General features: G+C 37.7%; 1 protein-coding gene across 1 annotated transcript in view; it reads left to right on the forward strand.

The window, feature by feature from the left end:
- Positions 1-17,139, forward strand: part of CENPC (centromere protein C) — a 144,835-nt gene that overhangs the window by 57,382 nt on the left and 70,314 nt on the right. Inside the window, exons 6-7 of the mRNA XM_006902727.1 lie at positions 1,120-1,314; positions 10,139-10,733. Of these exons, the coding sequence (XP_006902789.1) occupies positions 1,120-1,314; positions 10,139-10,733 (790 nt within the window). The remainder of the gene's footprint in view (positions 1-1,119; positions 1,315-10,138; positions 10,734-17,139) is intronic.

The following is a 17,139-nucleotide window of genomic DNA, read 5'->3' on the forward strand; positions in this document are numbered from 1 at the left end:
ATGTCTTTTTATAGTAAGGATTAAGGAATTTTAAACTGCTGTGAGAGGACTGTAGTATACATTCAGTATATATTCAGTTCGTATTTATTAAGGCCATAGAAAGTACTTAAGAGAAGTTTGGAGGTAAAATTTTTTGTAGACTGTTGAAAAATGTATTTTCTTATAATAAGCTTGTAATAGCTTTCAAAGAATTAATTTGTGCTTCCTGTATATTATTTGTGATTGTGTATGTAAGTATGATTTAGGTCAGTTTCTGGGTAGCACAGCAAGTGTTATTGAGGATGAACCCAGAATTATATCTTGTGATTTTCTCTTTGAATTTACCAAAACAGATCTTTTATTACTGGAAACTTTGCTGAATGATTTCAGTTTAGATTCTAGTTATGATTCCTGGATCCATTAAGGATATTAAAAAACATTACTGTTCAAAACAATGTCTGCAACTGTCGATTAAGAGCAGTGGCACTGTTAGAGACTTGATAGTTTTGTAGAATCTCAAACCTAACCTTAGATCTACTGACTCAGAATCTGCATTTTAGTAATATTCTGTAGATATTTCAAATTCACATTAAATGTTGGACACCAGAGCTTTAAGTTGCACCATTCCTTTTTTTAGTGTTAAGATCTAATTTAAGTGTTCTTTTCTATTTTATTTCTTTCTGTAGGCAAAAACATAAAGCGGTTTTTTTCTGAGCATTTTTTTGTGTTAAGTATATTGTGTAAGGTTTACAAATTGAAAAATTAAAGAAATTGTCTCTATATTGGGAAGTTAGGAAATTTAGCAAGATTCAAAAGTCAAAAAACTTTGTGAAACCATTAGCTTAATTTCCTTTTTCCCCCCTTCCATTGTTGACTCACAGGCTTTATTCACAGTTGGGGATTTATTAGGGAAATAAATTGGAGAGTGGGGGAGGAAAAGAATATCACCCAATGCAAGGCCAGGTTTATTCTAGCAGTCTCAAGCCAGATTAACAAGGCACATTTACTCAACTAGGAAAGTCCAGGTTTAGTGCTATAGCAAAAACACAAGAAGTCTCTGGTTTCCTTAGTCATCCAGCAAACATTGTCTCAGAGCAGTTATAAGTCAGCTTAATTTCCTTTTAATCTTTTAACATATAGGCTAAACTTTGAAGATAAAGTCATTTTGAAGAAAGTGGAAAAAGAAGATAATGTGTCAGTAGAACCATCAGGAAGGAAACCATCAGGAACATTTCAGAAAAGAACTAAAAATTCAGAAATTGAATTTCAACCACAAGCTAAAAAGAGTTTTTCAACATTGTTTATAGAGACTGTACAAAGACAAAATGAGTCTAGGTAAGTTGTTAAGAAACTCTTCTTTGAGATCTTAGTCTTTTCTAATTCTCTAAACAGTGTCTGGGGATTTATCACACCAGTATATCTGACTTAAGTTTTTAAAATTGTTTTACTGGACCACAAATAAGACAGCTTACTTGTGGTGAACTTTTGCCTGATTAGTAAGGAGTATGCAGTTTCTTGTCGGTGAGTCATCTGAAAAGATAACCTTTCATTTACTAGGTACTAGGAGATCCCTGCATGATGCCACTAGTTAATGCACTCAGTTGCTAACTAAAAGTTAGGCTAAAAATTGGAGTTCATCTAGAGGTACCTTGGAAGAAAGGCCTGGTAATCTAAAGCTCTTGCCATTATAAACTCATGATAAAACACAATTCTATTCTGACACTCATGAAATTATCATGATTAGATGACCTTTTTTAAATTAAAAAATCTAAATTAAATTAAAAAACTAGATTGAAATAAAATGAGTTTGAGTTTGTTTCTGTGACACATAACAATGAAGGCAGCAATTAGAAAAATTATATCAGGGTGCCTGTATTTCACACGTACAGGTTTTAATTCTTTTTTTAAAACTCTGAATCTTATGATTTTGCCAAAATGAGCTAAGTGGGACCCCATAGCAACTGAGCTGATTCCAATTCATAGCAATCCTATAAGAGAGCTACCCCACAGGATTTTCAAAGCTGAAGAACTTTATGGAAAAAATCATATTTTTCCTGTAAAGATTTTCCAACAATCTACAGTATTCCTGCATTGATTCTTAGCCATGACTGTACATTAACATTACTTAGAATTAGTGACCACTAAGGTTAAGGGGTGCTACTAAGCTTCAAATTTGTCAACTCGTGGATTTTTCCATAGAAATACAAGAGAGGAACAGTTTTGGAGAGTTCTGGTTGCCTGGAGTTTGGAAAAGTTTGTTGTTGTTATTGTTATGTGCCTTTGAGTTGTCTGTGACCCATAGCAATCCTATGCACAGCAGCTCTGAACCTTGTCCGGTCCTGAGTCAGTCTCACTAATTCTGACACCCCCATTGCCCCAGTTACTGTATCAATCTATCTCATCCGGGGACTTCCTCTCCTGCCCTGTACCTCCACACTTCCAAGCATGATATTCTTCTCCACAGATGATCTTTCCTGGCCACATGCCCAAAGTATGTGAGACAGAGCGTCAAAATCCTAACCTTCAAGGAGAAACTTGGTTTTACCCTCTCCAAGACAGACCTATTTATTTTCTTGGCAGTCAGTGGTATGTTCAAGACTCATCTCCAGCATCACAATTCGAAGGCATCGATTCTTCTTCTGTTGTCCTTAGTCATTGTCTATCTCTTTGATGCACATCAAGTAATTGTGAAGACCATGGCCTGGATTGGGCACACCTTAGTCTCCAGATTGACATTGTTGCTTTTCAGTACTTTGGAGTGGTCCCTGATAGCAAATTTTCCCAATGCAATTTGTCTTGATTTCCTGACTGCTGGTGGTTAACAGTGTTGATTGTATGTGGAGCTGAGCAAGCTGTAATTGTTAACTACATCAATCTCTTCTCCATCTTTTATGGTGCTGCCAGTTAGCCCAGTGATGAGAATCTTTGTCTTGATGTTGAGCTTCAATCCATATTGAAGACTACAGTCCTTGACTTTTCTGCAGCAAGCGCTTCAGGTCTTCTTTAGTTTCAGCAAACAAGTTTGTATCATCTGCATAATGCAGGTTGTTGATGAATATTCCTCTAATCCTGATGCCACACCCCTCCTAATAAATCTCTGCTTCCCGAATGATCTGTTCTTCATATAGATTGAAAAAGTATGTAGACAGGATGCATCCCTGAGGAACTTTTTTTACTGATTTTGAACCATTCAGGGTTTCCCTGCTCTGTTCTGAGGCCTGCTTCCTGTTACAAGCATAGGTTCTCAAGGTTAGCCACAATTTGTTGTGATTCACACAGTCAAATGCCTTTGCATAGTCAACAAAACACATATGGACATTCCTCTGGTACTCTGCTTTCTGCCAAGATCCATCAGACATTGGCAATAATGTTTCTAGTGCCACTACCTCTTTTAAACCCAGTTTGTATTTCTGGTAGTTCTCTGACAATGTACTGTTTCAGTCATTTCTGGATAAGCTTCAGAAGGATTTTGCTAGTGTGTGATACTAGTGATATTGTAAGGTAATTTCCATACTCTGTCGGGCCACCTTTTTTTGGAATGGGAATAGATATGGATCTCTTCTAATCAGTTTGTCAAGTATTTGTCCTCTAGACTTCTTGGCACAACTTGGAAAAGTTTGGGAAGGCTTGATTTTGAAATCTTAGCTTTTCTTTAGAGAACCAGTGGATAATACTAATAATACACAGTAAAGCAAAGAGATCTATTTATAATATTTTGGCTTTTTAAAAAGTGAAGAAGAGTATTTCTGTATTTAAATTAGTTTATGTTGATTTCTTTGCTTGTTTACCTCTGGAAAATAAACATTAAGACATTTATGGAGCACAATTCTACACAGATACAGATAAAGTTTGCCATGCATCAAAGTTGACTTGATAGCAACTGGATATATGAACTTTGTTCTTTGTTTTCGTTGAGACATTTCCTAACTATATAAACTTAAAACATTTTACCTGTTAGAAGAGGTGTGCTTATTGACATATTTTGCACATTATAGAACCTATCACTACAGAAATAAATAAATTTCATTTCATAATTTTTTATATCTTAATGAAAAAATTAGATGTGAAAATGAAAACTGTTCTAGACTTGCTTCTTATATGAATGTCTTAATTTTTTTAAAACCGGTTTGAACATATTCTTTTTTTAAAAAAAAATTTCCATTCATTCATTGTTACACATTTTCCTCCCTGTCCCCCTCGTCCCCAGTTTGCTTTTTCCTTTGGGGAAAAAGTTCTTTCATTGTTATATAGTCCCCCCCAGCCCTGGACCACTTTACTATGTAACTGTTATTCTGGACTCTTGTCATGCCAATAATATCTAATCATATGTTCCTTTTTAATACAGTTTTCTCCCTTGTCTGTTTCAGTGCTGTGTACATTATTTCTCCCCTCATTTTTTTAGATTCTCCCTAACCACCATATCAGTCCTGTGTTATAACAGTTACATTATACAGTATTTATCTTTTTTGGGACAGATATTTCACTCATCTTAATGTCTTCCATGGTCACCCATTTTGTATAATATTTCATGAGTTCATTGTTTTTCAGTGCTGCATAATATTCCATTGTGTGAATATACCACAACTTCTCTAGGCATTCATTTGTTGATGGGCACTTGGGCTGTTTCCAGCTCTTTCCTATTGTGAACAACACAGCAGTAAACATGGGTGTGCATATATCTGCTTTGGTGGCAGTTCTGATTTCTTTAGGGTATATTCCCAGTAGTGGAATTGCTGGGTCAAATGGTATTTCTTTTTCCAACTTTTTGAGAAAACGCCATACTGCCTTCCATAGTGGTTGCACCATTTTACACTCCCGCTAACAGTGATAAGGGTTCCCGTTTCTCTGCAACCTTGCCAGAATTTGTTGTTTGTTGTTCTGTTAAATTTTGCTCTTTTTATTGGTATAAAATGATATCTCATAGTTGTTTTGATTTGCTTCTCTCTTAGAGCTAGAGATTTTGAACATTTCTTCATGTGTTTATTCACCATCAGAATGTCTTTGGTGAAGTGTCTGTTCATATCCTGTGCCCATTTTGCAAATGGGTTTTTTACCTTTATCTTGTTGTGGTGCTCGAGTATTCTATAAATTCTAGATATGAGTCCTGTATCAGACATGTCATTACCAAATATTCTTTCCCTGTCTGTGGCTTTCCTTTTTTACCCTGTTGGAGAAGGTTTTGGATGTGTATAGGGATTTTATTTTTAGAAGGTCCCATTCATCTATTTTATCCTCTCCTGGTTATAGGGAAATTCTTAATTTTTAATTTCTTGCTTCAATATATAATTTGCTCAAGGATGTTACATTAAAAATCAGGGAAATTGAAAATTAGATCATCATATTATCATCCTTTGACTCATTCCTTTCTCTAGAAAGTTTTCCCAAGTAATTTGAAACTATCTTGTGTAACACCAGTGTGCTCTTGTTAGGAGCTGTTGCCTCTGACTTATAATGACTCATGGGTGCAACAGTTCAAAACCAGACCCTTATCCTGTGCCATCCTAACAAATGCTGCTGTGCTTAACTCCCATTGTGGTTGTCATTGTGCTCCCTACTTCTAAATCATCTACTTTTCCAAGCATAGTGTCCTTTTCCAAGGACTGGCCATTCCTGGTAACATAGCCAAAGTATGTGGGATGAAGCCTTAAGAATCTTTGTCTCAGGGAGTGCTGGTGGCCTAGTGGCAAGAACCTGCACCACAATCCCAGAGGTGGTTGTTGTTGTTAGGGGCCACCGAATCCCTTGCGACTCATAGTGACCCTATGTACAACAGCTCTAAACGCCATTCTATTCTGTGCCAACCTAGCCATCTCAAACGCACTCATTCCTACCACTCCAGTCACAGAATCGATCCACCTCATCGAAGGTTTTCCTCTCCTTCGCCGCCCCTCCTCTCTGCCAAACGTGATGTCCCTCTCCAAGGACCAGTCCCTCCTTGCAATATGCCCAAAGTATGTCAGACGAAGCTTCAGAATCCTTGACTCCAAGGAGCATTCCGGCTTCACCTTCTCCAGAACAAACCTGTTTGTTCTCTTAGCAGTCCATGGTATATTCAACCCTCTTCTCCAGCATCAAAGCTCAGATGCATCAATTCTATTTCTATCAACCCTATTCACTGTCCAACTCTCTGACACATAGCATGTAATTGCAAAGACTATAGCCTGGGTCAGACACACCTTAGTCTCCAGCTTGAGGTCGTTGCACTTCAGTACTCTTGAGAGGTCCCTCACAGGTGACTTTCCCAATGCAATTTGTCTCTTGATTTCTTGGCTGCTGTTACTAAGAGTGTTGACTGTGGAGCCAAGAGGTTCACGGTTCAAATCTACCAGATGCTCTGCTGAAGAAGGAGGGGCAGTCTCCTCCTGTACTAATCAGATCCAATTTGACAGTACACACACACAAGATAATAAAGTAAAAATTTTTTTTTAAAAAAAAGAATCTGTGTCTCTAAGGAGCACTTTGACTATACTTCTTCCAAGACTAATCTTTTGACAGTCTATATATAGCTTTACTTTTTTACCTTTGTTTGTACTACATATATGAATCACTTTGAATGTACTTATGTACATTCTTGTATGAATATTTAATGATTAATATTGATGCTAGTTTATTAAACCACAGAATTATACTTGTAATTATCTGTCTTATTTTTGTCACTTGCTGCCCATTCAGTTCCAACTCATGGTGAATCCATGTTTAAGAGAAGAACTGCTATATAGGATTATCAAGACTGTAACATTTCAGAAACATCTTTTGGCCTGTCTTGCCAGGTGCATTTAACTTAATTTAAGCTACCAATCTTTTGACTAGATGTTAGGTGCTGTAGAGTTGAGTATGACTCATAGTAATCCTATGAATAACTGAATACCTTCATATACTGAGCCATCCTCACTATCCAATAAATACACTTGAGCGCATTGCTGCAGTCACTATGTCAATCCAACTCGATGAGAGTCTTCCTCTCTTTTTTGACCCTCTACTCTTCTAAGCATGATTTTCTTTTCCAAGGAATAGCTTCTCCCAGGAACATATCCAAAGTATGAGAGATGAAGCTTTGTCATCCTTGCCTTCAAGGAGCTCTCCGACTGCATCCTTTCCAAGACATACCCGTTTGTTCTTATGGCAGTCCATGGGATATTCAGTACTTTTCTCCAACACCACAGCTCAAAATGCATCAGTCCTTCCTTTTATCATCCGTATTCATTGTCCAGATCTTAGCAAGTAATTAAAAAGATCACAGCTTGAGTCAGGTGTACCTTAGTCTTCAAACTGACATCATTATTCTTCACTATTTTGGAGAGATATCTGCCAGCAGACTTGACCAAAGCAATATGTCTCCTTGTCTTCTGACTGTTGGTACGAAGGGTGCTGATTGTGGATCTAAGCAAGACATAATCATTAATAATTTCAATCCTTTTTCCATCTATCATGATGTAGCCCACTGGCCCAGTGGTAAGGACCTTTGTCTTGATAAGATGTAATCCATTTTGAAGGATCTTATGCAGCAAGCACTTCAGGTCACCTTTGCTTTTAGCAAGCAAGGTTGTGTCATCTTTATAGCACATGCTGTTTATGAGTCTTTCTCTGATCCTAATGGCACATTCTTCTTCCTAGAGTCTGGCTTTCTGAGTTCTTTGCTTAGCATATAGATTAGTTATGGAGAAAGGATATATTGCTGATGTACAGCCTTCCTGATTTTAAACCATACTGTGTTTCCTTTGTTCCATTCCAATAACAGCTTCTTGGACTAGGTATAGATTTCATATGAGCACAGTTAAGTGTTCTGGGTTTTACATTCTTCTCATTTGTCGTGACCCACACAGTCCTTTGTATAGTCAATAAAACACAGACATTCTTCTGATATTTTCTGCTTTCAGCCAGAATCCATCTGACATCTGCATTCGTATCCATTGTGCTATGACCTCTCCTAAATCCAGTTTGAATTTCTGGCAGTTCCTGGTCAAGTGACTGTTTCAGTAGTTTTTGGATGATCTTCAGCAGTATTTTGCTTGTATATGATATTTATGACATTGCTCTATAAATTTCATATCACTAGATCACTTTTTTTAGGTAATGAGAACAAATATGGATCTCTTCTAGTTAGTCAGCTATCCAAATTTCCTTGCGCAGACTGGTAGCACATCTAAGGTTGCATCTGTTAGTTGAAAAATGTCATACAGTATCTCTTCTATTCCTGCACTGTTATTTTTTGCCAGGGTCTTCAGAACAGCTTGAACTTCATCCTTTGTTACTGTTATCTCTTAGTCTTATGGAACTTCCTGAAATTTTTCAATGTCAACCACTTCCTTTGGTACAGTAGTGGCTTTGTGTATTCCTTCCATCTTCTTTTAGTGTTTGTTGGATCATTGAAGATTTTGCCCATTCAGTATTAATGATTTGATGGCAGTGAGGAGTAGTAGGGGAATCCTTAACTATTTTATTGTTTTAGGTTTGTAAAATAATGATAATATTCATGAGTTAAGTTTTCTATTTTCTAGGGAAAGAAGGTTAGGGAGGGGAGAGGGTTAGAGTGGAAAAACATGTGACTTCAGTATAACAGGTTCTGTGTCATTGTATGCTTAGTAGTAAGAATTACACCCACACCCCCCTTCCCTCCCCCATCTTCTGTGGTACTAGATTTGTTTTGTTCTTGTTGCTATCTTTTTAGATACACTATTAAGTTCTGTACCATGATTGCTATGTTAAAACATCTATGAAAATATGTGTAAAATATGCTACTTCAAAGGAATTTTTTTATTATGAAGAAGCCCTAATGATACCTTGGTAAAAGTACTTAGGTGTCAACTGAAAGGTCAAACCCACCAGCTGCTCTGAGAGAAAAGTATGGCAGCAGGCCAAGAATATACTGTGTAAAGAATACAACCTTGGAACCCTGTGGTGCAGGCACTTCTACTCTGTCTTTAGGGATCACTATGAATTGAAATAGACTCAGTGATAGTGGTTTTTATTTTTGTGTTTTTAATAATTTAGTGATACACATTTATATATAACTTTCACTTAGTATTTTTTCTTTTTTTGTGCTCCTATGTTTTAAGATTGACAAAACACAACTAATTGCTGTTGATTCAGTTTTGACTCAGTGGTGATCCATGTGTCACAGTGCAGCACTGCTGTGCCCTATGAGTTTTCATGCCTGTGACCTTTTAGCAGGAGATTGCCAGCTCTTTCTATTCCAGCTTACCTATGTGCGTAGCCTTTTATAGTACCCAGGGAATATAAAAAAAATTATAATTTAGTAGTGGTAAGCAGCTATGCTGTCAACATAAGACACACAGTTCAAATCCACTGTCTGTCTGTTCATTGGGAGAAAGATAGACAGTCTCCTCCTGAGCTGTTTACAGCTTCTGAAAATCTCCTGGAGTATCAGCTATGAGTCGGTTCCAACTCTTGCCACATAACATGTGTTTGATTAAGATACCCCATGTCTCCCTAGGTCTCCTGTTGTTGTGTACCAGAGTCAGAACTGGCCCATAGCTAACCCTGCAGTGGGTTTTCAGAGGCAGTAAGGCAGTAATTGGATGGGAGGAGATTGCCCATCCTTCTCTCAGGCTGCAGCTGGTGGCCTTGAACCACAACCATTGAGTCACCTAGGAAACCTTGTGGGGCAGTTCTAGTCTGATATATATATATATATATATTTTGGTTCTATAAATTTTTTATAAGTTGGAGTTAATCACACTCACCAAGCAATAGATTTCCTTCTGAGTTCAAGATTTTGTGGTCCCATTAGAATTACATAAGGAGTGCTAGTGGTATAGACCATTGGGAGTTATGCTGCTAACCTAAAGGTCAATTAAAATCCACCAACAGCTCAAAGGGAGAAAGATGAAAAAGCTCATGTGTATTTACAGACTCGGAACCCCAGTGGAGAGATTTTGACCCCTCTGCAATGAGAGAGAGTGAGAGATTAGTGTTTGGAAGAGATGACTCTGTGCTATAAAAATTTCAAGAAAGACAGATTTTTATTTTAGGAGTAAGGAAAAATTAAGAAGACATTAAAACTGCTCTTTAAAATACATTCAGGTTATTTTAATTTTCCATGTAGATAATTTAATTTCTTTACTATGCATAGAAAAAAACCTTTTGCTGCTGCTTTTATTTTTGTTAACATTTTTTATTTATTGTAATATACTTCTAGTTCTGTTACTAGGCATGTAACAACCGCTCCACTTCATTCTTCTTCTCCAAATGGTGTGAAGTTGCTAGAGGATGAATTTATAATTGATGAGTCAAAGACAAGTTTTGCTCATCAGTCTTGGATTAAGATACCAAGAAAGGTAAAACCTTCAAAACAATGCCCAGTATCTCCTGTTCGCCTGCAAGGAAGAGAATCAGTAGAAAAACATCACAGTACAACTTCTGAGATATTGACAAGTAACACACATTCCAATGAGACTCATCCAGTAGAGAAATCTCATGTCTCCAAAGAGGGGAAACTGGGTAGATCTTGTGCCTCAACAGATAAACTGGAGAATAATTGTAAGCCTGTAAATGATACCATGTATCCTCAGAGTACAGAAGCATCATCCGAGATTAAAAGGACTATACAACAAAAGCGAAAAAGAAAAATTAACAGCAACGCAGTTGAAGAAGAACTTAATATGGAACAACCTAAAGATAAAAATAGAAATATATCACCAACTGCTGATGCGAAGTTAGGGGGAGAGTTGGACAAAAATGTAGAACTGTGTGAAGAAATTAGGAATCCTATTTCAAAGAAACAGATGACACATGTGGGTAAGTATTTATATTAAATATAAACATTATTATAAATTATTATAAACATTAGTGCAAAAACCCTACCTTTCTGTAATATCTTTGTTAAGGTTTGAGAAGTAGACAAAGTAAATGCCTATCTCCTCAGAAGCCTATAGGCTCTTTTCTACAATTATTTTACTTTTTTTATATAAAATTTTATTTCAACTCTCTTGATTTCCATTTATTTAACTCTCAAAGTATCAGTATAGGTAAAGAGGAAAGAAAAGAGCTAGTACATGAGTTACTTGATAGAACATTACTAAGCAGGATCATACATTCCTGAGGTTTAATGAAAATACAAATTAGAGGTGGGGAGGAAACCAAAATAGTTTGGAGGCTGTTGTTTTTATGGGGGAAAAAGTCTGTACTCTACTACTTAGTAATTTGCTTATAGCTCTCATATCTTAGTGGGTAATGAGTAGCGTTCCAAACCCAAATGCAGGAAGTTTGAATTCACCAGCTCCTCCAAAGGAGAAAACAGTCTACTTTTATGGAATTTATAGTTTCTGAAAACCCTCTTGAAGTCAAGTCAGTGTTACTTTCTTACCATCCACACACAGTATTGCCTACCAAGGACACTGTTTCTGTTGGGGCTCCATTATGTAGATGTGATTATTTAGTTGATAGCTCAATTCCAATCTTTTGGTCAACTATGTAGCATGAGAAAGCTTTCACATGAAATCATGTTTTTGGTGTAGCCAACTCTTACCCTAAATGGTATTGTTGTAGACTATATTGAGTGACCCAAGCAAATAAAGACTTTTCATTTCTGTAGGATTGTGTATATAATTTACCATTGTTGCTTTTTATGCTTGTGTTCCTCTGAATATCTTCTTTTACCTTGCTCATGTTTTACTGTTTCCCCCCCTTATTGTATGTTTCCTTTCCCTTTAAGTTAATACATTTCTATTATCCCTTTAAGTTAATACATTTCTATTATCTAGATAGTAATATTTCCTCCCTCCCTTTCCCAGTCCTGGTAAAGATCAGAGAATGTTTCTTTCTGTGTAGAAACCTTTTATTTAATTTTTATTTTAATGTTTTCATACAATATTTGTCTTATGGTGATTTGCTAATTTCTTTCAGCATAATGAACCCCAGGATCTCCCATTGCCAGTTCATTGCTATTTTTTAATGTGTGTAATATATTATTGGACCTTTAGGATGTTTTCATCTCTTTGCTATTTTGAAATGCTATGTTGAACATAACCAAACCAAGTGCTATGTTGAACCAAACCCAAATGCAGACCTAAACCCAAACCCACTGCTGACTCATATTTAATATCCATTGGGTTTCTGAGACTGTAAATCTTCATTGGAAAAAACTGTCCATTTCTCCCACAGAGCTACTGGTGGATTTGAACCAAAGATCTTTTGTTTAGTACAATGCATGATGCACTTCCCTACTAGAACTTCTTACAGAGAACTTGGATATGCACAGATCTGTCCAGAGAGACATCACTTTTGGATTAGCAGTGCAACTCCTATGGCTATGCTGTCAGTTATCATTCTTTAGGGTTGTATTAGACTCTGTATTGTCAACACACCATGGTTTCTTTAGCCATAGGGCATAAAAACACAGAGCAAAGGAGACATTCAGGTGACCAAGAAACACAAAGAAGTGCTCAAGATCATTAGCTTTTTGTTGTTGTTATGTGTTGTCGAGTCTACTAGGACTCATAACAACCCTACAAACACTGGCTCTGAACCTACCTCACTGTCCAACACTTACCCCCATTGACATGGTTATTGTGTCATTCCGTCTCATCCAGGATCTCCCTCTTCAGTGCTGAAACTCTACCCTTCCAAGCTTGATGTCCTCCTCCAAGGACTGGCCTCTCCTAATGCAGTCCTTGTTGTAAATCATAATAAACAAATAACATCTTACCACAGCTGCAGTAGCAAGAAAGCAAAAAATAAATCTAGTGAGAATGTGGAACAGTTGTAACTCATACATTATAGAAAGCACTTTAGTGATTCTTTAGAAAGTTGAGAATAGAAATAGTAAGGGCTGTGTGAGGATGGCTATATCTGATCTCTACTAATGCCACAAAGGTAAACTGTCCTCTTCAACAGCATCCACACCACAAAACCAATTCCCATGAGGTCAGACATGTCCCACATACTCCTGCACTTCTTTCTACAAATTCCAATACCAATCTTACAGCTTTACTTGGTTCAAAATCTGTTGCAGTAGCTCACAGAGCACACAGAACCATACTCATGATTATGAGGTTTATTAGAGACGTTGTTGTTATGTACCATCGAGTCATCTGCTGCAATTCATAGTGATCCTGTGTACAACATCTCTTAAGCCTGCCCTGTCCTGACCCAGTCTCACTGACTCCAATACACCAGCCTCCGTTGCCTCAAGTACTGTATCTGTCCATCTCATCTGGGGCCTTCCTCTCTTGCACCATCCCTCTGCCCTTCCGAACATGATGTCCTTCTCCAAGGACCTGTCCCTCCTGGATACAATTTCATTTGGCATCCGGATACAGTTTTTCAGTCAGGGAAGCTTCCAAAGCATGGTCACAGGCCCTTCAGCCATCAGTCTCATGGCTTCTCGCCAGTGTTACAAAGCTCTTAGTCCTGCTAATTATAGCTCACCGTCTAGTCCTCCAGCAACCTTGGGAAAAAGCTTCTAGCTCTGGTTTTGTGAAGTAACAATCCCATGTTCAACTCTGTTTCATATCAAGTCTCTGGTTTCAGCTTTGGCTGCTGCCCTCATGTAGGTCTGGCGGCAAACAAATCTCTGAAGAACTTGCTGTATTCTCTTCTTGCTGATGGTGAGAGTCTCCGATCCTGCAGCTGAATCCACTCAGTTTAATGGCAAGACCAGCCAATCCCTTGTGGATGGGCTAACACATCCTATTTACATATCTCACCCATCCAGATGGCAAAGTCAAAGTGACTGGCTAGGGAAACCATATTCTAACTATACACCCTTAACATCACCAAAGTTGAGAACAGAAATACCATTTGATCTAGCAATCCCACAATTAGGTATGTATCCAAAAGGTTAATTTCTAACATGTTAAAGGAGCTCTATTCTGTGCTTTACTATTGCAGATGATATTGTTTAGATTTGCATCAGGATAATGATCATGAACATCTCTTCATGTTTTGTTTGCTGTCTGAATGTTTTCTTTGGTGAAGTATTAGTTCAAAGATTTTGCCCATTTCTAAATTGCATTATCTTTCTGTTGTTGAGATGTTGAAGTATTCTATAAATTGTAGATATTCTTTTGTCAAGTATGTTGTTCGCAATATTTTTTTACTATATGTAGGTTCTCTTATCACTCATTTGAAGATGTCTTTTAATGCGTATAGTTTTTAGTAAGTCCCAGTTGTACATTTTCAATTGTGTTTGTCTAAAAAGAGCAAGGGCTATGTGAAGAAGGCCATATAAATTTCACATGGGCAACTTCCCCCACCATCATCATCCACAACTCAAAACTAATCCCCATGATGTTAGACATATTCCTCATGCTCCCACACCTCTTTCTGCTAATTTCAGTAGCCATTTTACTGCTTATGTGGGTCTAAAATCCATTACAATAGCTCTGAGAGCACACAGAACCATACTCATGATTATGGGGTTTATTGTTGTTGTTGTTGTTGTTATGTGCCGTCGAGTCACTTGCGACTCATAGCGACCTTATGTACAACAGCCCTAAACTCCGCTCTGTCCTGTGCCAATCGCACTGTCTCTGACACTCCTATTCCAATTATCCCAGTCACCGCATCAATCCACCTCATAGAGGGCCTTCCTCTCCTGCGCTGTCCCTCCACCCTCCCAAGCATGATGTCCCTCTCTAAGGACTGGTCTCTCCTCACAACATGTCCAAAGTTATGTTAGATAGAGCCTCAGAATCCTTGCCTCCAAGGAGCCACCCGGTTTAACCCTTTCCAGGACAAATCTGTTTGTTTTCCTAGCAGTCCATGGTATTCTCAATACTCTTCTCCAGCACCACAGCTCAAAGGCATCAATTCTCCTTCTATCCTCCTTGGTCATTGTCCAAGTCTCTGATGCATAACAAGTGATTGTGAAGACCATAGCCTGTATCAGACGCACCTTAGTCTCCAGAGAGACACCATTGCTCTTCAGTACTTTGGAGAGGTCCCTAACAGCAGACTTTCCCATGGCAATGCGCCTTTTCATTTCCTGGCTGCTGGTGCCAAGACTGTTGACTGTGGAGCCAAGCAAACTAAAGCTGTGTACAATCTCAATCTCTTCACCATCCATCCTGATGCTGCCAATTGGTCCAGTGGTGAGAATCTTTGTCTTCTTGACATTGAGCCTCAATCCATATTGTAGGCTGCAGTCCTTGACACTCTGCAGCAAGCGCTTCAGGTCCGCTTCAGTTTCAGCAAGCAGGGTTGTGTCATCCGCATAACACAGGTTGTTGATAAATCGTCCACCAATCTTGACCCCACATTTCTCCTCATAGAGCCCAGGCTCCCGGATAATCTGTTCTGCATATAGGTTGAAAAGGTATGGAGATAGGATGCATCCCTGGCGTACGCCCTTCCCAATTTTGAACTATTAGGGAAGTCAAAAGGCTGTATAATTCAGGTTAGTAGCTGGATACAGTTTCTTTTGGCATCATGATGCGATTTCTCAGGGCAGCTTCCAAAGCATGCTCACAGGCCTTTGAGCATCCAGCCTTGTGACTATAGGCCTGTGTTACAAAGCTTTTTAGGTGTGTTGCACAGTACTGCCAATTATGGTGTCTACTCCTCCCACCTCCAGGTTCTCCAGCAAACTTGTGTGAAGGCTCCTAGCCCTGGTTCTATGGGATAGCAGTCCGAAGATCAGGTCTGTCTCACGTAAGGTTTCTGGTTGTCTGCTGCAGCTTCTGCAGCTCTCCTGTAGGTCTGGCTTGAGGGAGAGAGAACCTCTGGCCCTTAAATGTGTACACTCTAGTCTCTGCTTTTTGCTCATGGTGGAATTCTCAAACTCTGCTGCCAAATCTGTTCATGTTAGTGGCAGGATTAGCCTGTTCCTTTGTGGAACCCTATTTCCATATTCTTTTTTTTTTTCTATAATTATATTTTATTAATTTTCATAAACATTTACAGAGATTTTGGGTTTCCATTCATTCACCGCTGCACCATTCTCTCTACCCTCCTCCCAGTTTGTTCCTATTTGCATATTCTTGCCTATCCATGTATGAAAGTCAATGACCAGGAAAGCCCATTTATATCACCAGTAAACCATTGACACTGTTTGATTAACTATTTATGCCATACACTAGAACCCATAAGTTTATCTTTTTTTTTCTTCTGTGATCTTTATAGCTTTAGGCTTTACATGTAGATCTTTGATAAATTTTTTTTTTTTAAGTATGGATCCAAAAAAAAAAAATAAAAAATGTATGGATCCTGTTTAATTTTTTTAATAGATGAATAACCCCAATGACTGATTTTTCAGTCATAGATAACTGTGCTACTTCTAAAGTGCTTCTTTGTTGACACATTTAGTCTTTTGGTTGGCAATTGAGTACATTAATGATTTTCACCTCCCAGAATAAATGTGACACAAACTGTTGAGTTTAGAAATTACCTGGTGATTTACTAAATCTAATATTTCCTTAGACCATTCATTTTAGTATGCTGTGAAGAGGCTTTAACTTACTTTTTAAAAATATATTTCATGAACAATATTATCAGAAGACCTGTTTACATTAGATATTATATCTTACCAGTAAGGCTTGTGTTATATCATATTACAGCATGATAGCTGAAATAATAAAAGTCAGAAGATGTACTAACAGCCTACTAAATCATGAGGATTTAATGCAGGCTAGTGCTTCCTAGAGTGATGCTACTCAGATTTGTAGTATTCAGTTTGACCATGTCAGAATCCAAAAGCAGAAATGGTCTTTACACTCAATGTATCTTGCAAAATTGAGCTAAGAGAGAGTATCTCATGATTTTAAGTTTCTTTTAAGGTGTTAGTGTATTTGTGTTTCTCTTGTTGCATACTTGTCTATTATTTTTCCCTCAGCTACTAGTTCTTACTCTGTCCATTTATTATTGATCCCACCAAGACTTTTTCACATTTAAAAAGCATGTCAGGTGTAAAGTCTGCTGTGGAAACTTCACAAGAACCAGGATTGTATCTGTCCTATTCCTAACATATTCCCTGTATCTTAGCTGTGTGATAGATTTCTGTGTGTGTCATCAGAATATATGTCATTAATGAGAGATGAGCATTCTCTTCCTATGTGATTTACTGCCTCTGTAAGCCCATTGGAGGGTCAGTTATGTGTTGGTTTTGATTGGATGATATATTACAATAGCAGCATTAACTTTTAAAAAATTTATTAATATTTTTATCATTCATATGCATTGAATTTCATGCATGTATATTGC

The sequence above is a fragment of the Elephantulus edwardii genome, unplaced genomic scaffold (assembly GCF_000299155.1).
Source record: "Elephantulus edwardii isolate Elephantulus edwardi_28Jun2011 unplaced genomic scaffold, EleEdw1.0 scaffold00442, whole genome shotgun sequence".
NCBI classification, from domain to species: domain Eukaryota; kingdom Metazoa; phylum Chordata; class Mammalia; order Macroscelidea; family Macroscelididae; genus Elephantulus; species Elephantulus edwardii.